At 42.0% G+C, this 20622-nt stretch overlaps 1 protein-coding gene across 1 annotated transcript in view; it reads left to right on the top strand.

Moving 5' to 3' along the window:
- CEP112 (centrosomal protein 112) overlaps positions 1-20622 on the top strand; it is a 150123-nt gene that overhangs the window by 125414 nt on the left and 4087 nt on the right. Inside the window, 1 exon segment of the mRNA XM_050319264.1 lies at positions 7899-7988. Coding sequence (XP_050175221.1) covers positions 7899-7988 — 90 coding nt within the window.

The raw sequence follows: 20622 nt of genomic DNA, 5'->3' as shown, positions 1-20622 counted from the left end.
GCTTAGGCCCCTGCCTAATTTTAAACCTGCTGGTGCTATTGAGGAGTTTTAGGGAAATATCTTAGAATCATAGAATCCCAGAATGGTTTGGGTTGGAAGGGACCTTAAAGATCATCTCCTTCCACTCCCTGCCAGTGGCAGGGACACCTTCTGCTGTCCCAGGTTGCTCCAAGCCCTGTCCAACCTGGCCTTGGACACTCCCAGGGATGGGGCACCCTCAGCTTCTCTGGCCAACCTGTGCCAGGGCCTCCCCACCCTCACAGGGAAGGGCTTCTTTCTAATATGGCTCAAGACCTTGTAGGAAAATGAGCATAAAACATCAATCAACTCAGTTAGATATTTACAGAAAATGCTGAAAATGCAGCTGTATCTTATGGGAGCAAAGCAGGGAAAAAACAGTCATGTTGACAGTCCTAACAGTGCTCAGGGAGTCTCCAAAACACACCAGTCCTGGTGAAGTCTGCTGTGAAAGTGTTATGGGACTGCTCAGGAGATAATGCTGATGATCCAAAATATATCATCTACTGCCTATAAATGGTGAGAAATGAAAATAACTTGTCTTAGAGCCACACTGGAAAATGTTTGCATATATGTTTCTCTTACATTAAATACCCACTTTAAATTTTTTTTTCACTACTAACAGGGAGACTTTGGTTTGTTCCTGGAGTCAAATTATTCCTTTCCTTCCTGAACCCCTTTCTCTCTTCCCACAGTCCCTCAAGGGAAGGATTTGTTGTACTTCCCAAGGGCATCTCCTGCTGGCAAATCCCTGAAGCAATAGACTGGTGCAACAGGGAGCTGCAAAGCCCCCCCTTGGGTGGTTTTGCAGTGTCTCCATTCCCATGGAGAAGTGTCAGACAAGTGAGCAAACTTCCAAACATGCCCTATAAGTGGGAGTTCACGTTATTCCAGGTGGGAGCTGATGAATCCTGAACCTTTGGAAAATTATGCCTTTTATCTGATCCCTAACCAAGTAAAGCTTTTTTTTTTTTTTTTTTTTTTTCATAATGACAGCAGAAAATGGGCACCACCTCTTTTAGGGACACGTTTACCAAGGTATTACCATTTGCATTTTCATTCTTGTGTTGTAATTTCACGTTTGCTCTTCATGAAACGGTGTTTAGTGGTTAAAATTAACTATTAGGCCTGGAGATTCCCAGATTTGCTGTTGTGTCATTGCACAGTAGGACACTCTGCAGATTGGACCTGCAAGGTCTTCTCCTTTCCCCCACCCAGTGCTGGTAACTTCACCCAGCTCATGAAGTTGGACTGGTAGCAACAGGCTGGGAGGTCAGTGAAAAGGAAAGTAAAATAGGAAGGAGAGATGTCAAATATCGCTTAAGGTGTTTTAATTTTTGTTCCTGAGGAGCAACAAAGCATAAATGCTCTCTACAGTCATCATAGTAATTGTAATGTACCTATAGGACAGAAGAATAATTTGTGTTATTAAACACCCTAACTATTTTCAGTGTAAAATAATGGATTTTCTGCTCTGGTGCAGTGATGTTGGCCCCTGCATATAGGTTGTGGAAAACTTTGTTTGCAAAAACAAAGCTATTGTTTTAACAGAAACCACAGAAATTTGGCCTTTCATATTGAATCAGTAGCATAATGAATAGTGGAGCAATAGTTCAACATCAAAGGAGACTTCTTGGATATACAGTGTGTTGCAACAACGGCGAAAAAGTTCCCACCAGAAAGGAATTTTGCCATATGTGAACAGCAGACATATGTATTAGGTTAAAACCAGAAGATTTCCTTTGCTTTACACCAAAAACAAGAGAGAACTCGAGTGCAGAGGTTTTCTGCTGGAGAGCAGTGTCAGTGGGCAAGCGCTGCACGAGAACCCAAAAATTTGGCTCAGACATCAGCATTTCACTTTTTCAAGTGCCCTGGCTCTGCTCTGACTCGTGGCATTGCATCAGTGCTCTTCGTAGATGTACTTGCCCAATTTATTTATGGCCGTAGTAAACCCAGAAAAATCTCTTTATCTACGTGAAATGTTTTAGCCAAAGTAATGATTACTTTGAAAATTCTGTGATAAATTCTGGTGGGATTCTTGGCCTGCTTCCTTTGGATGGAGTCATATCTGGTTCTAAATTGTGAGACCACCTAGTGTAAAGGAGAAGTTTTTGCCCAGACAGCCCATAATTCCAGCTTCAAGGAGAGATAAAGGTGCTGGAGATTGAGTGTTTTGATGACAACATTTTAAAGCATCTCCATATGTATTTCTGGAACAAAATTTGCTTTAATTTTTATTAACATTCACATGGCTTTTTTTTTTTTTTCCAAAGTTCCAGAGGTTTTCTTCTCATGAACAGGGAGAGAAGACACATCAATGGATGTAATTTGAATTTAGAAGGCACTTAAAGAGAGGCCTGTATTCAGAATTATTGTTGGCACATGTTTTGAGGATGTAAAGTGGAAGCCTTCTTCTGTGGGCATTAGTAAGGAGATAATTAAGACTACAGTAGGTAATTATGGTAGCTTTTATTACTGCATCTTTCATTAACTAATTATATTAATTTGGTAACATTTCAACAATTCTTTGAAGATGAAAAGTGCTAACTCCTACTACCTTTAGTTGCAGCTTTACTCTGCACTGGTCATAAATAATGAGGGCTTTTCTTGATACAGATGTACATCCATGTGTGTGGAGTTGCTGGTGTATATATATATATATGTATATAAAATTATATATTGAGATCAGAAAAAGACTCTGCCATTATCTGGCATGATCTGATCAGGTAGAGCAGCGACTTTCCTGCTGGCACTCTCTGTTTCAAATACATTGGTATTTAATGTTTTTTAGAAATTTTTCTTTTCTGTGGACTTGTCGCTTACTAATTTAACCCTCAGGCCAGAGAGGTAAATGATTGTGACCCCAGACTTGCCATTGGTGTGATGGAATCAGGAATCAAGTCCTGTCTACTCTCAGGAGCGCAGCAAAAGTAGGAAATTATTTCAGGTGGAAGAAGCAAAACTTCACACCTTTGTAAATGCAGTATCTTCACAGTAATAATCAATAGCAAGAAATTAAAAATAGTAATTATTTCTGTTTATGTAGTTCTTAAGAACTGAATTTTCTTTCAGGGAATCCAACCCTTCTTTTACAAAATATTCTGTGGTTAAAGGATAGTCAAATCAGTTTTCATATATTAGAGACTAAATCCACATTCCCATTTCATACTTGTTCCTGTGGTTCTTAGGACTCTTTCTCTTCCCAGCTTTTAGCTGATTTAAATTAAACCCTGCAACAAACACCAACAGTTCATTCCTGCCTCCACCAGGGATTTGGCCATGCTGGCATCGTACCTTTTTATCTCTCTAGGACTCCTTGTCAAAAGTATATGCTTTACAAGTTGGGGTTTTTTAAAAAACACCCTTTTTCAAGTCTCAGTCTGCCCCAGATATCCCTCTGAATTCTTCTGGTCCTGTGCATCATCCCAGCACCCCTGGGAGCCACAGTCCCAGCTCCACGTGCAGCAGCTCCACGTGTGCTGCTCCCTCGTCTCCAAAGGGCTCCAACCTCCCACGAGCAGAGCTGGGGTTGAAATAAAACTTCATTAAACCTTTTTCTGGTGGTAATCAACCCACAGTAGAATGATAGGAGGGGAAAAGTGCCTACCCAGAGCTGCAGTTTGGGATGTTCTTTTCGCCTTCCACATCAGCTGGTCCCCAATGTCTCCTGTTCCACAGTGACCGTGATGGACTCGTCCACAAACTCCACTTCAGCTCCCAAAACCAGCCTGTAATATTCCAGTGGTGTGTTCTCCAAGCCATGACTCTTCTCTTCCATCCTTCTCGTGCCTCCCAATGCGGTGTGAGACCAAAACAATATGATTTTATTTTAGGATCCTTTCCATTTTTAGAAATAAATCAAATGAATGTTCCCTTTCTACAGCTGTAATTCACCCACATTGTTGCAGTGGAGCTTATTATCTCATTTACATTTTTAAGAGCTTTTCAAAGTGTAGGATATCTGGGCTGGAAAGCAAAACATTTCATTTCTTTGTTCTCTGGCCAACACAAAGCACTTCCAAGGTCAGGTATGGTGTAGCCATTCAACAGCAAACATGTTTACATGGCATTTGGAAGCCCGTTTAACTGAAAAAAAAAATACTGTGTAACAGTGATGCAAGTCCAGTTAGCACAGCTGAGGGACAGGGATTCATTCTGTACCTGGAAAAATTTAACCAAATAAGTTTTGTTTTCCATTCAGGGAAAAAACCCAAAACCTCTGACACTTAAAAATTGGCCTGGACTTTTATTTTTTAATCCCTTTTTCTTCGTCTCAGCAGTTAATAATCATAAATTCTGTTACTCTTGGGGCAGAAAGTGACATTTTGAAGATGTAGAATAAAAAATGCATTTCTAAACAGAAGAAAACATTAGTTAGTTTTTCAGAAGAGATGTTCTGGAGTGTACCTGGGGTAAGTTCTCTTCTGTATTTAAGAGTTTTCTGTGTGGTAAAAGCTTCCCTGTCTGATTCAGAAGAAGATTGGAGGGTGCTGGGAGCTTCAGGAATAGCCATCAGCATTCAGGCTCTGGCCACTGCATATGAAGCTTTTTGACAACAGAGAGAATTTTCAGTGGGATCTCCAAAAAGGTGCATTATCTGTGACATCCATCATGATTCCTCCTAGAAAATTAATGGGCAACAAACTTGCTTAGTTCTAATTATTCTTTTCAGAGCTTAATCATATGCAGGAATCTACAGCAACCACGAGATTTTTGATGTTAACTTTTTCTTTTTGGCACGGCTTTGATCAAACGCTGATCTTTAGGTTTTACTTTTCTTGTCATTGTGCTGATAGAAAAGTTGGAATACCCAAATGAACATTAATTACTCATGGAATGTGTGCAATGCAGCAGTAGTCCAAAAAGGGTCTAGTTAGAGGTATTTGTGATTGATCTGAGGAGTTGGTTGGGGTTTTTTTGCCATTTCAGTACAAAACCTGCCAACAGGCAGTTATGATGTGATTGGAAAAGTCTGTGAGCTCACAGTGTGTTCTGGTCTGGACAACTGGTGAATGGATGACTGTAAGACTTGATAGTTTGCTACACTTACATGCCATAGTAAAAATACCTTATTTCTAAATTGAAGACGTTTTCTGCCCTCATAATGAAATAAAACACGTGTGTTCTGTGCTGGCAAATGCTGTCTCGAGTAAGTGAACCTAACAAAGGCTGTGTTATCTGAATTTCCCAAATGAGATCACTTGCAGATGCATTGCAAACCCTCAGATTTAAAGGAACTGCTTGTTTGATCCTCTGAAGAACACGTTTGTCGTAAAGAAGGAAAGTAAAAAGGGAGAAGTGAAGGGAGGAAAGAGCAGGGCACCAGTTGTCTTTGCCACCATGTGGTTGCTGTCTTTAGTCAGGAACAATCTGAGATCCTGTTCTGTGCTCAGGACTCGCAGATCTGTGTGCTGGGTGTGATGTGAGTCTGTTCTCGGACACAAATATGTTTGTATGTAAGCACATACCTTTGGACACACACATCCTATCTCTTGGCCGACTTCAAAGTCCTGTGAAAGAGTCAAACTTGGTCTTGAGCACAAGGGAAAGGATGACTGATGTGGGGCAAGGTTTCCTCCCTCCTTATTTTTCACTGTTAAAAGCTGATCCTGAAATAGCAGGAGAAGATGGGTCACGCTGTGTAGTTTATCCAAAACACGCTCCAGGAATGTTCCCGAGAGTCATCCTGGACTGGTTATGTCTGGACACTTTGAGCTTATGGCAGCACTTTTATCAAATTAATTGGGTTTTTGGTGATATTTCTGATACGTGGAACGACCCTGCTCCTTTATTGCATTTCTACATCGCGTGACCTGCTCGTTTTTAGCTTTTAAATCCAAGTGTGCTTGTTTGTGTTTTACCTCACAAGAGCAGATGTACAAAAAGAAAACAAAAAGCCTGCAGTTCACACATAATTCCCACATATATTTCATTATATTAATGCAAATTCCTGGTACTGCAAGACTTGTTGAGTACTGAACACAGGTTGTATATTCAAAGCCTGGATTTCAACATTGCTCAGAAGCTGTGATAGAGCAAAAGTCCCTGGGCAGATTTTGAAGTTCATGCTTGGGTCTGGTTACAATTTTTGGCATCAGAACATGTAATAGTCTTATAGCTATAAGTCTTTAAAGTTAATGCCTGGCATGGCTTCAAAACAGCGTGCAAGATCTATCATAACTAGTCCTCTTATCTTATCTCAATAGCAATTCTAGCCTGTAAATTATTGGAGAGTACAGTATTTCAGTGCTGTGAAAAAGAGCAAGGCTTTTTTTTCTGTTAAATCATTGCCCCCTGAGTACTTCTGATGATCCTGAGTTATTCAGGGGTGTCCTGCTTGGAGGAAGCAAACATCAACTATATGGCATGTTCTGCAAAGTGCCCTGAGTCCGTGGGCTCGTTGGTCTGCCCTCTCAAGGGAGGAGAGGCAGGGGCACCAGGGGAGGGTCAGGTTGGATATCAGGAAAAATTTCTTCCCTGGAAGAGTGGTCAGGCATTGGAAGGGGCTGCCCAGGGAAGTGGTGGAGTCCCCAACCCTGGATGTGTTCAAAAAACGAGCAGACATGGCATTTTGGGACATGGCTTAGTGGGCATGGTGGGATTGGTCAGAGGTTGGGCTTGGTGATTTTGGAGGTCTTTTCCAGCCTTAATGGTTCTGTAATTCAAGGGTGCAGCTCAGCTTTTTGAAAAGCAGCACTGGAGGCTCCCTCAGTGGCATTGCAGCAGTATCTCCAGCACAAGCCCCTTCCCAGGTCCAGCCCTGCCTCTCCCTGCTGATGGGTATCAATGCCCCCATTTCCTGCCATACAAAAGATAACTCAAAATATTCCCTTTCTGAGGCTGCAGCCGCCTCTGTGTTGGTGTCAATCCCCCCTCCACATTGTGCACTTTGCTTCGAGTCAGCACTTGCACTTAACAATGCCTTTATTCAAGCTGACAACATCACTAAGCTTTCAGTAAATGTGTAAGTAAATGTTAAGCGTGTATTCAAACATCCAACAATGAGTAGGAAACTTTCAAAAAGAAAAAAAAAAATCTTTGAAACTTTGTATTGTTTGTTTGGTGTGTATCTGTTAGAAATAACATAGACTATCAGTTCCTTGGGGCACGCTGTTCCTTTGTTAAGCATATAACAAAAAAGATCAAGGCCCTGAGTGACTGCTGTAATAAAAATAAATATATAAGAAGAACAATAATGACAAAACAAATTTGTCCATGCATTTTATGGGCTTGGTTTAGAAGTGATTACTTCTGAACTAAATAAAGATTGGATAGTTGTGGTAAAGTGACATGATCATAATATTCCTTTTATTTACTGCCATTTATACTCATTTGTGGATCATATGCTAGACTTGACTGCGGGGCGGGAGGGGAGCCCCTCGTCTCGGCCAGCATCCCATTCCAGGAATATGGAATACATTTTCACTGCAAATTCCAGGCATTGTTTTCCAGAGAGAGGATTATTCTTCTGGCTTAAAGGCAGAATTATTGGTACACTGCAAAACTGTCCTTAGGTTGAACAAGATGACAGAAAAACTCTGAGACGTTTGCAAGTGCAGATGTTGCAATCACGATACTTCCGTTTATCTCCCAATCACCGAAGGTATTTATTACATTTTTAGTATGAATACTTGCAGATTATAATGAAGTGGAACTATTAAGACATAACTGCTGTTCACTCACTGGTCCTACCTGTGCAGATCAACTCAGAGAGTGGCCGGAGTGACTGTGTCACATCTCAGCGCTGAGTCCCGCCGGGAGCACCCCCTCCCAGAGCACCACTTTCCCGATCAGCTGGTTGGGTGACGTGACCCGTGAGTTCTCCTGCCACCCCACGTTTCTCAGGGTGTGTTTTGCATCCCTTGGTGTCGTTGCAGGCCTTGCAGGACGAGCTGGAGAATTACCGCAGTCAGGTGTACGCGGCCGAGAGGAACCTGCAGCGCCACGAGCTGAAGGCCCAGGAGCAGGTACTGGGTGCTGTCCCCTCCCCATCCCCTTCCCTTGGGCAAGGAGCCTCCATGGTTAAAAATAATACCTTCCTTCAAAGCAAAAAAAAAAGCACATATTTCCCTGCAGATTTGTCAGCCGGCTTTCTTCTCTGTTTTGTTGGTAATAAAAGAGAATTAAACTGTCTGAACCCTTCAGGCGAATACTTATCTCCTGCTCTCCAATTGCAAGTTGGTATTTCAGCTATTCTGGCTGCTAAATGATGCATTTATTTTGCACTGACTATTTTCAACTGGCTGTACTGTTTTAACAGAGGTTTCTGAGACTATTCAAACCTGTTGTTTATTGGTTTGTATGAAGAGAGTTATAATTGGATGGTATCTGGGCTAAAAATAATCTTTATCCCTGATCTTCTACATTCATTGTCCTAACATGTTGTCTGTAAACAATTTCATATGATTAATAGTGCTGAAATTTTTCTGGACACTTTCAGTGAAATCAGAGCTTTAGTGTGCTTTGAGCAAAATAGTGTATATTGTTTACAGACTAGTTTTGGAACAGAAGGTCAATGATCTGCATTCAAACCAAATTAAATTGAAATATTCAGGCAAGTATACAGGTGATGAATGTCTGAGTCAGGAACTCGTAGATTCCTAATACAAATCAGGTTTTGCAGCATTTGAGAACTTTATTTGGTGCTGAGTAAACAGTATCAATAGCTTATATCCTACATAAAGCATTTCTAACTCCATACCTGCAGGAATAATAAGTTGGGATGGTTGTAGAAGACTAATAATCATTAATTTCATATTTTTTTTTCCATGGCTGTTGTTGTCCTACTTGCATATGGGAATCCTCTTTCCCCCTTGGTGTTTACATTCACATATTTCCGGACTGTTGATAATTAACTGTTCCATTCTCTTCCCCCTCTGCCTCCCAGATCCAGATGTTGGGCCAGGTTCATCTTTAGCAGATGAGGAATTTGGTGTAGTGAGTGAGTTGGCCTACAAGCCTTGCATTTTGGCTTCAGAGTCTCCTGGAAAAGAAGGAGGACAATTAGCTCTTTAAGGCAGGGTTGTCCTTCCCAGGGAGCAGCACTGGCTGCACATATGAGGGACATCCTCTTCCAAATCTCTCCATTTTTTGTGTTTTTCTTTGGTGTTTTCTGACCCATTTTGAGAGAGGATCCAGAAGAATAAATAAAAAAATGGCTTGTGAGATACAGAGGGAGAGGGCCTGACATGCAGATCCACAGAGTGGTCCCCCCTTTCTGCCTTCAGGGTTTCCTCTTCCTCAGCATCTGCTCCAAACCAACCTACAGAGCTATCCTGTCCACTCTAAACTAATGAAGGACTAGCTCAGCCAGTGACATGTGGTTCCCCAGTATGATAGAACAGAAATGTTATTTAAATTACAGTTCCCTGTCCATCTCTGAGCTTTTCCTGCAAGGTTGTGTTGGCAGAGTTTGGTAACACTCATGTCCAAGTTTGTCAGTGGTCTTGGCCCTGCCATTCATCCACTGGGACTTTCTGGAGAACTGGAGGCCACTGAGGATGGTTTTATTTAGGTGGCTTTGGTCTATTTTGCAGACAAACATTTTGAAAGTTGTCAGTGTGTCTTCTCCACGACCGGTTAATTCATTAGTTCTGCTTATCTCTCCAGAAGAAAAGTGCAAGAGCGACAGCTCTGACGTGTTTCCAGGGATTAAGTTTGGCCAGGGCACCTGTACACATGTTCATCAAGTGTTAACAGTAGTTAACGACTCATCAGCTGATCAGGGAGTTGAAATATTCAAGGCAGTAACTTGTTTTCTGCTTTTACCAAACATTGCCTGAATCAGAACTGCATAAAACACGGAGATTTGTGCTGGCACTGTTACAAAAGCCACTTTCCCGAGCTTTTACATGTCTATAAATAAGGAGGAGAGAGGGTTAAACAGCTTCTGTTTTTCATTAAAAGGAAAAAATCTCGTGTTTTGATTCTATAACAACAACAAACAAATGAATGAGACATGAAAAAACATTTTGTTGTGCTTTTAATTAAAAATAAAAAGCTGTTTCTCGTTATGGCTTGTTGGGTGGTATCTTAGTGCTCCATGTTAGCCCTTTTTTCAGTGCAGTGTCCTTATAACTCTTCAGTCTCCAAGAGTGACTGACAGAGCTGCAGAGCTTTAACTCTTTGTTACAGTGGCCCTCTGGTGATCACACAGACTTAACCTTTCATTATTATAATTATCCAGGGAGACAGAGACAAACTGTCCCATAAATAAAGGGGGGAAAGTGCATTGGACTCTGTGTAGAGCCGAGTGTGCAGTTGGAGAGGAGCAGCTGTTTTTGTGGAGCTTTTCCATTCCCATACTTCATGTTCCTGGATGAACTTGTGTTTTCTCCTGTTTACTTTCTCTATCCCCTCTCAGTGTGAGTAGGTGCACTCACTTTGTATCTGAGTTGTGCAGCGTTCTCTGGACGATGAGTTCCAAATCAATCACATTTTTCAGAAGTGCTGGGGACTTCTCCCACTTGGAGTAGCCTAAATAATTTTATTTTTTTTCCATAAAAGGTTGTCCTGTCTCTGTCCTGGTTTTCCAGGACAACGATCCATTTGTTCAGTAGTGCTACACTTTGGGATTGGAGTCTCAGAGCTGCATCATCTTCCCCCATGTCAAACTGGTGGATGTTTCCTTCAAAATTTAGATGTCCACCTTCTTGAGGCATATAATGGTATTCATGGAAAGTGGCAAACTGGCAGCAAATGAAGTGTAACTCACATTTTTTACATATATATATATATATTTTTTTTTAATATATATATATATATAGTCCCAAGACAGTTAAAACAGTCTGGGAAGGTTTCTAGGAAATTTGGGTGTGCCCAAACCATTTCCTTTAAAAGCAGCACGGAAGTTTCTTATATCTCAGTCCTACATAACTCTGGATATCAGCTTCCTGTCAAGTGATCCCATTTAGATTGTGTTCCTTATCGTGTCCCCTTGGAGTGAGTGTATCCCTTGGTTGTCCCTGATACGTGTCTGGATCTAATTCTGACAGGAATATCTTTCATCCTACTAAAAATGTTTCCCTTGAGTCACGTGGCTTTGTGCATTTGTCAGTCAGAGCTAAAAAAAAATCTCAATTGTTCATACAGGAGACTTTCCATACTGTGAGTGAGTAATTAAAAATGACACACATCACTGAGAGCTTAAGCATGTCCTTAATGAATTCAGGAGTTTGGGCATATGCAACAAATTTTGCTGAATTGGGGCCTGTATAAAAATTCATGGTAGTGTTCTTTTTTGCTTTACTACCTAGATTTCTTAAACATTCCTAGTTTAACTTCAAATTCCCTTTTTGTTAAGGGTAGTCACCCCAACTCAGTTTACTGAAAAGCTGCAAGAATTTCTCTTTTGAGAAATACAAGCAAGAATTTTCTCAGAAAAAAAAACAACCTATTCTTTCATTCCTTGTTCTAATGTGTTAGCTATTGGGGTGGATTGAGTATGATGTAAATTTGGGGACAGTAGAGGAGGGAAAAGTTGCTTGTGTTTGCAAAAAACTGAAGTAGCAACACTATAGATACTCCAACCATACTCCTTCAAGCAGTCAACTCCATAAATAATCTTAAGGGAGAGAGATTCTCTGAGACAGAAAATCAATTATTTTCAATTCATTAATATTGCTGAGGAAATGAAGGAGAATAGCAATGGAGGTTTCCAGCCCTTTAATTTCTTTTTCCTCAAATAGATTATAAAAAAGGGAGAAAGGAGTTATCTGAATGAGGATGTTGTAGAAGTATTTGGCATAAAATGGAACAGCTTAGTTTAAGTGGATTTCACTCATGTTCAAATGAAAACAGGAGTGATAATTGTAAAAGAGCCATGATTCAAAAGCATTCAGCCAGTGTTCATTTTTAATGTTTATTATCCTGACTTGCTCGATTTTTCATGACTGCTGGATATTTACCACACTCAGCCCAACTTGCTGTTTCCATGCCAACTAAATATATTTGTTCTCAGATGAGTGCTGTGATGCATCCTTCTGAAATTTTAGTTGCTGTGTAGCACGGAGAACTTCTAAGGTTTGCCACACCTTCTCCTTGCTGGGAATTGAGCTGCTTGCCAGAGGATTTGTGGAGCTGTGAGCAAGGAATCAGTGAGACACAGATGAGTAACATACACCGATGTCCACGGTGTGAGCCCCAAGTAGTTCTTAATCTGATGGCTGGAACACTTGAGTACTATTATCCCTTTAGTTTTGGGCTTTTAGTCCATATTTCTTCTCAGAAACATTATCTAGTGGAAAGTGCCCCTGCCCGTGGCAGCAGGATTGGAATGAGATGATCTTTAAGGTCACTTCCAACCCCAAACATCCTGTAATTCTACAATTTTTAAAGGTATCAAAATGTTTTAAATGCCATCGGATGACAATCTGGGGCCCCTGCCTGAAATTCCCAGGCTTTCTCTAAGTGTTGTCTTTCTCAGGACGTGTTACAGTCACCCAAAACCAGGCAGATAAGCTCTAGGTTATGTATTTAAAAGTCCAGGTTGGCTTTGTGTCCAGCTGCAGGTGAGGAGGACGGAGGCAGCCTTTGTTTCACACCGAGCCGAGGAGCACTTTGGAAACTGAGAACCAAGAAGTCATGGACTGGATGGAGGTGGTGAGGAAATTCTGCTGCTTGCTCTGCTTGCTTCAACCCACGTCACTGAAACGCTTCCAGATCCTCTCCCCCAGAGAGCCATTCCTGCTCCCACAGCAGTGGGAAGCTGGGTCTGGATGTGAGCGATGGTAACCACAGCAGTGATTCAGCCCCCAGGGCTCAGCAGCCTCTGGGGCCCTGGGGAGGTAGAGTGAGAACCTGAAAGAAGTTTCCACTGTGACTTTCAAGGACAGCAGCACCAAATATTGTCCCACTGAAAGAGTTCCTGCAGTTTATGTGTGTGAGAAGCACGGATTGGAGAGGATGGGCTTGAAGAGTGTTTGTTTTCCTGCAGTACTGGGAGGCTGAGGAGGGACCTTCTGTCATCTCCTCCATCCATTGCTCTGCTGATACCCTCAGCACTGGGGTCAGGAGGTACGTGGTGTGTTTCAGCTGTTTTCCTCCCATAAAACATTTCATATCTTGTGAAAAATGCAGGAGCCAACGGGCAGAGGGATGTAGCTCTCCCCACAGGCTGGCACCTGAAAATTGGGGGGTTCCACATCTGCACAATAGAAGATGCCTTTTCTAACTACTTCTGGTGGATAAATTTCAAACTTAAAATATTTCCATGGAAAAGAAGACGCTGGAGAGCCACAGAGGAACAGTGAAGAAGGTGATGTGACTGTGAGCTCGTTGCTCAGGCTGTTTGGTGCACACAGACTGCAGCATCCAGTTCTGAGGGTGTTCTTAGTCTCTGTTCAGCCTTCCCAACAGAGGCCTTCCTACTTGGCCTTAAACACTTCCAGGGATAGGACATTATGGATGAAGGTACAATAAAATGACCACACACATTATTTGGAGCCCAATTCTACCACTTTTTACATTGATTTGTGTCCATCAAATACACAATCCCATTGATATATTCATTAATCACTTTGATGCATAAGTGGCCCTCAGTTTTTAATTAAGACTGGGATTGTTAGAATAAATCATAATTTTGCACTTGACACATTTTATATTTTGTCTAGCATTTTCTTTAATGGCTGCCCATGAAAGGAAAGAGAATTAAAATGAATATATGTTTCTGTATAGCAAGAAGTTTCCTATTAGCAGAAGGAGATAGAAGCTGAGATTCAAGCACAGAAAAACAGCTTTGCAGGTGGGATTTGAAAGGAGCTGGAAATCAATGGAGTTGAAAGTTCCCAGGAGCTCCATATGGCAGGAACTGCGGGAGAGAAGGCTCTCACCAACTGTGCAACTGTCAAAGGGAAAAGAGTGGATGATGATGATGATGATGATGTTCGTGTGGAAGTCAGTGATCAAATGTTAGCTTTGGTAATCAGACACAACTGGAAAATACACAAATACACACCTACTTTATAGAAGGGAATGAATTACTGGAATGAGGTGGCCAGCTGGAGAAAGACAGCAAACAGAATGTACAGAACAACGAGTTAAAAGGAAGAGGAGGATTGTTACCAAAAGAGAATAGAAACATATGCCAGTGTGCAGGAATTAGAGAGCATTTTAAAATGTCAGTTTTCTTGCTCTTCGTCTTCAATAATAGTGAATGAGAAAAAGATCTTTCTTTTAAGAGAGCAGCACCTCATTTTGGAGTGTCTGTGGTTTGCTGGCATATTATCAATTAAGGGAATGTTGTTCTTTCAGAAGAGGTTAAAGTGGGACTACAAGGGAGAGAGAGGCTGGTACTTAAAGCAGGGAATCCAAAAAAAAAAAAAAAAAAAGGAGAAATGGAGATGGATGGAGGAGCCAGCAGATGACAGAAGAGCAGAGCACAGACACCTCATCTCCAGAGCGGGCTCCCAGCGGTGCCTGTTCCATCAGTGAGCTGTCCCACTCTCTTTTTCTAAATGATGAGGGGCCTGGATGGAGCAGAAAAAGATGGGAAAAGACCAACTTTATGCTGATCTTTACCTTCATTTAAATTCTGTAGTATTGTTTTGTTGTCAGTTTGATCACCCCCGAGTGCCACCCGTCAAAAATCTGCCAGGGCGGCGCAGCCGTGGTGTCTCCTGCCCTGCCCAAAGCTGGGCAGGCCCTTCCCGACCCTTTGCAAACCTGGCAGCTGGTTTTCTAGTTGGGACACTGATTGGATTTTTTGTTCTTGGAAATGGTGATGGTGAAAGGAGCTTCTGATGATTATCTACAAAGATTTGCTTGTTCACGCAGTCGGTGTGAAAATCTCGAGCCTGGTCCTGCTGCTGCTGAGCTCTGGGTGTTGGTCAGCACTCAGCACCTCCTGTGCCAGACACTGGAACCTTCCCACCCAGGATGGGAGGGATTCTCTGGAAGGTAACACGTGCTGGAATGTAAAACTGAAATGCATAAATGTGTTCCAGTGGTGGTGCTGGAGTTGCTTTATTTCGGGCTTAATTATCCTGATGGTGCGTTAGGAATCGACTGAGGCAGAAATTAACCCCACGTGCTGGACTGGATGATCCCTGTGGGTCCCTTCCAGCTCGGAATATTCTGTGATTCTGTGTTTTCAGCTTTGGCCCAGCAGCCCTGGGGAGCAGGTTTGGGTTTGGTTACTGCCAGTCAGGGGGTGTTCAGTGGGGTGTGTCCCCTGTCACCATCACCCCACGGAGGGAACAACCCTCCTGCTGCAACACCAACCTCTTGGGCCTATAAATGAACAGCACTGACAAGAGCTGAGGGAAATAATGCTCAGGGAACAAAGATGGCATCGGCAGTGAGTCATCTGGAAGGAGAAGAAAATAAGCCCGGGATCCTCCAAATCCCAGCTGGAACAATAGCAGAGCCCTGGAGAGGGGGAGGTTGAGAGAACAGCGTGAATTTTCTAGCCACAACATTCCTGGTTGTTCCATGGTGCTGACAGTGAAAGCTTTTATTCCTCTCCAACTCGCCTAATCCCAAGAATCCTGTTCTTGCCATATGCAGCCCACTGGTGGTGGTTTGTTTTTTTTTTTTCAAAAAGCTTTGCCTGCCTTCCCTTCCTTTGCAGCTATGAATTATATGGACTCAGATTGCTTAACTACAAACAGAGGATTTTCCAGGTGGGAGATCTTGGTTAAGAAAAGAAAGATATCGAAATACAAGCCACAGAAGTAATGAGGCCACTTGGATGCAGGTTTGGGGGAAAGAAAAAAAAAAAAAAAAAGGACTTGGAGCTCAGAGCTCAGCAGGGCTGGAGGTCCCCTGGGTTAGTAAAACAACAAGGCAAAAATGTTCTGGAGGCTCAGATGCTTTACTAGCTCAAGACAGACAAACAAAGAGGATGTCTATGCCACCAATTTATGTTTTATTGAAACTGTCAGGACAGGGGAGGTGCTCCAGCAGTATTTCCTCAGCGGAGAACAACATGGTGTTCCACTTGACAAAATGACTCTGCTCAGCTGATCTTGCTCGGTTACTGTTTTCAGCTGAGCCAAACTCGTGGGATTTATGGCGTTCATTACTTCGCTTAAGAACTTGAGAACATTTGTATCAAATTGCAGTCTATTTCTCTCAATCTGGAGGAGCCATATTTCAGCGTCCTTTGCACAGCAAGAGCCGAAGTTCCCACTGCCTGGAAGGAGGGAGGATGTGGCCTGAAAAGCAGCAGATACTCGTGTTGGATTATTTTCTGAAAAGACAGATGTTCAGGCCTTGATCTTCACTGAACCAATTGATGCATCATTGGATTCCTCATTAGGAAGAATTGTTTTCAGCAGATTTCAAGCTCCAGTTAAGTTTTCTCTTACAGCAGAATCCGGAGAAATCTGAAGTTTAAGGAAATTGCCCATTTTGGCTGGTTTGGTTCCTGGGTTTTAGACATTGCCCAGAGTGTCCCAGGCTGGCTGAGGGAGGAAGGGGCACATCTGGACCCACAGAGGTTTTGTGGGAGTGGAGCTGTGCTCACTTAGACTTCAGGAGTGCTGAGAAGCAAAGGAGGAGTCCCTGCAATTAGGGAGGATACAAATGAGCAGTGATTAATAATTCTTTGCGGTTTTGTTTGGGTTTTTTTGTGTTTGTTTGTTTGTTTTTTAGCACTGTTGTTGATTAGGGTTGGGTTGTGTTTTTTTTTTAATTGGGATGGCATTGTAGTGATTTGCCCTTCACTTTCCCTTTGCTCTCAGAAGATTCTTTCAGCAGTGTTCACAGCACCTGAATGAAGCTGATCTGTGCAATATTATTATTATCATTACCCTCATTTAGAAGGAGGAGACTTTATCCTGAGATTAAATGATTTGCCTAAGGCTGAAGGAGTTATTTTTACCTTTTTGGTACCCCAACCTGTTTTCAGATTTATTACAGCAGATCTTTCATGTCTTCATTCATGTGTGTTGCAGAACAGATGCATAACCTTTTTAAGGAGTTTTCTCTTTTAAACAGCATTATAACATGCAGTTGTTTAAATAATGCAGGAAGGGACTTGAGAGAGACAGGAAATTACTTTTCTCATCTTACTCACTCTGAAACGTGGAGAAAATTTGATAACAATTAAATGATCCTAATTATGCCTTTTGGTCACTATCCTAGTATTTCCTGGCACATGTGGAATTATTACCCTTCATAAATATTACAAACAGGCAGAAATCAAGATAACTAAAAAACCCACAACACCCTAGTTAAGTGAACTGCCTTTTGATTCTTATCTGACATAAACACAATGTGTTCATGCCCTTCAAGACAAGATTTATTTTTTTTTTAAAGGAACTTGAACAACTCTTCTGTGTTGCCTTCATTTGCTTTGGCAATGTTTGCTTCAGAGTTTCTTTTGCAGTTTCCTTATGCTCCTCTGGTTCAGATAAAGTAATTTACAGCTGGGAAATCTGGAGAGGCTTTCAGAGGTGATGAGTGGCTGCAGAACTGAACTGTGCCACCTGAAGAGCTCCTGAAGTAGTAAAATTGAAACCCATCTTGCACTGGTGCCCAAGGAAGTCCCTGCCACCATCCCTGCAGGGATTTAAGATGTGTGTGGATGTGGTGCTGAGGGACATGGTTTGCTGGTGGCCTTGGCAGTGTTGGGTTAATGGTTGGGCTAAAGGCTTTTTCCAGCCTGAACAATTCTGTGGTTCTGTTGATAAGCTTTGGGCCAGGCCTGACTGCTTGGTTTGGAAAGCCCAGGTTTGGATATTTCTCCTCTGGGCATCAAACCCAACTTTTATGTCTTTGGGAATGGTCAGTGCCCAACTACCTGAACTGGCAGTCTGTGAAATGTCAACTCCCCTGCTTTTGGCATCACTTTGTATAATTGTGGGACTGTTTGTCTCTTCTTTTTTTCCTAATTTATCGTGTGGCTGAGCACACATGAGCTACTTGTGGCAGCTTCAGCTTTCCTTTTTCCTGCTGACATCAAAGATGATTGATGGCAAAACTCTAAACCTCATATGTTAGCCACCAACCTGAATAAACAAAGGCCAGTGTGGCAGCTTAATATTAAAAGCTATAAAACCTTCCTGGGGGTTCATGGATTAAATCAATTCACCAAAATGAATTTTCAAAAAAAAAAAAAAAAGAAAAAAAAAAGGCTTTCTCAGGGCTGAAGAAAAGCGAGCACAACAGTAAATGAAATAGAGCCATCCTCATCCAGCAGACTGAAGCCCTCCTGAGGGCTGAAGAATTGCAATTTTAAACATCCCTCAAGAGTGCAAGAGGAGACAGAGTATTTGTGGATCCTAGGGAGGCAGCTTGAGGCTATAAAGGAACAAAAAAAGCCTTTAAGGCAAAAAAAAAAAAAAAAAAATCCCTGCAGACATAGCTTTCATTGGTCAAAAATAAGTGCTAAAAAATAAAAACCTTCCACCATTCAAATGAGCATCCATCAGCCCCCTTGGAGTTGTAAGAAGTGATTTAGACTTTTGCCATGCGCTGTTTCAATCTCTTGGGTCAATAAACCTTGATAGCAACTTCAGCCAAAAATACCAGCAGGTTGTTCACCACAACATGGCAGGAAACAGCTGGGAACTTATTTCCATCTTATTGTGATGCAGCTACCAGTGAGCACAGCTGAAAGTGCCACATCTCGTCTTCTCAGACAAATTGGGGTTGTATCCAAAAGGACAGGTTTCACTGCAAATAATAATAAAAAAAAAATGTGTCTTCTCCCTGAACCAGAGTAAGGAATGAGCCCGAGCTGTGCTGCACCTACCAGGGCTTGCTTCTCATTTTCTTTCTCCCCTTTCAGCTGACCCCATAATACATCTCTGTATTTTCTTCCTGGCTTTCCAAGAAACACCTTTGTCAAAAGGGAATCATCCCTTGCTGCTTTGCAGAGTTAATAGCAAACCTTACCAGCATTGTGAAAGCACGTGTTAAAAGGACAATTACAGATTAAACTTATTAAAAGCAGTGACCTGGTTTCAAGAAAACTGTTGCACAGTTGGAACATTCTTATTTCCCTCACAGGGCTGTATTAAAATTTCTGTTGCATCTGCATATTGGCCAGGTGATCATGTAGATCCTCTTGCCCATGAAATAGATCTTTATTGTTCCAAATTTAGGAAATAAAAGCATTTTGCTGCTCAGGCTGCCTGTTTCTGGTCTCGTCTCACCGAGAATAAATGGAACATGTTGAATCAACTGAAATATATGTTTCTGCTCTATCAAGGTCCCCACCCAAACGGGCTGTTGGCTCAGAAAATATTTATCCTGGCAAAGCACCTCAGCGTTACTTTGGAAGCCTTGATAGAAATAGTAGCATAAATTTATTGGTGTAGCTTTCAAAAACATAAATTTTGATGGCTGGCTTATAGACAAGCAGAGTTCAAACAAGGTTCCCTGTCTCACCTCTTCTTTTTTTTTTTTTTCCCCCCCCTTCCCTTGGATTTGCATAGTGGCATCACTTCCTCGCAGTTCCCAAGGAAAGCCTCTTAATTGCCCATTTGCATAAAGATTTGGCGATTTCTCTGCTCGTTCAGGGGGATGACTCAGGGGGAGAATTTTCCTAACGTTTCATCGGGATTGTTTTATCCCTTTTGTATTGAGAATTGCAGGGTGCACGATGCAGATTTTGGCGTGAGCTGCTTTTTTCCCCCCACCCAGCGAGGGGGTGGCTGGGGGTGAACTCTGAGCTGGGTTCTCACGTGTGTGGGAGCGTGTGCTGCTCCTTCCAGCCTGGAGCTGGGCCTTGGAACTCCTGCCTTCTCCAGCTTTAGGGCTGGCTGAGGTTTTGGGTTGTGGTTGCAATGGTAGATTTTGGCGATTTGGGAACTAAAAGTTAGCCCCAAATGGCGTGGGTGTGTCAACTATTGGGGGAAAAAGAAAAAAAAAAAAAAAAAAAGGTTCAATTTGAAAGTTTAGAGGTATTTTATGAGTTAATCTGATATTGAGTCCCTTTGATCCTTTATTTACATATTCAGCTGCTAATCCAGAGAAACACCTAAGTCCTTGCTTAATTTGAATTAAGCAGTTAATCCTGTTGGGAGTTAAGTACAGATGTGAGGCCCTGGTCCAACCCAGGACTAACAGAGGGTGTGAGAGTGTCCTGTGTGATGGACTGACCTGAGCCAGGCTCTCTGGACTCATCCTGGGTCAAGACTCAGCAAAATCCAACCTCACTGAAGGGACACAAAGCACAACCCTTCCAGCTGATCTCTCTTCGTGTGACACTGTTTACTCAGCACCTCTTGAACTAAAATGTCCTCCTGTTCACACCTCCTCGTTTTGGGGTGAACATCTGGCCTTGTAACGGGTCTAAGATGCTCAAACCTATTTGTTCAAAGTCCCAGAGCCTCCATGAAGTGCAGTGAAAAAGAATTCTATGATGACTTTTAAAAAAATAAATAAATAAATCCTTAAAGGCCCCTGGAAGTTGAGAAGTTTTGTGAAATATTCCTAGGAAACAGGAATTCATCTTGTCTAAGGGAGCAAGGGACAAACATCTCTCCAGTGACCTGGTTCGGATACCAAAGACAAAAAGAAAACTTCTATCAGTTTGCAAAGTGTATGTCTCTATAAATGCTTAATTAAAATGGATTTAAGAATAATTGTTGCTTCTTCAGGCCATGTCCCAAGTAATGCCTTGCTGTTTCTTTTTCATTATTTTTTTCCTCT

Source organism: Myiozetetes cayanensis, unplaced genomic scaffold, assembly GCF_022539395.1.
Source record: "Myiozetetes cayanensis isolate MyiCay16 unplaced genomic scaffold, myiCay2020 scf22, whole genome shotgun sequence".
NCBI classification, from domain to species: domain Eukaryota; kingdom Metazoa; phylum Chordata; class Aves; order Passeriformes; family Tyrannidae; genus Myiozetetes; species Myiozetetes cayanensis.
Note: the sequence above shows the minus strand (reverse complement) of the source record. Positions and strands in the feature narration are given on the sequence as shown.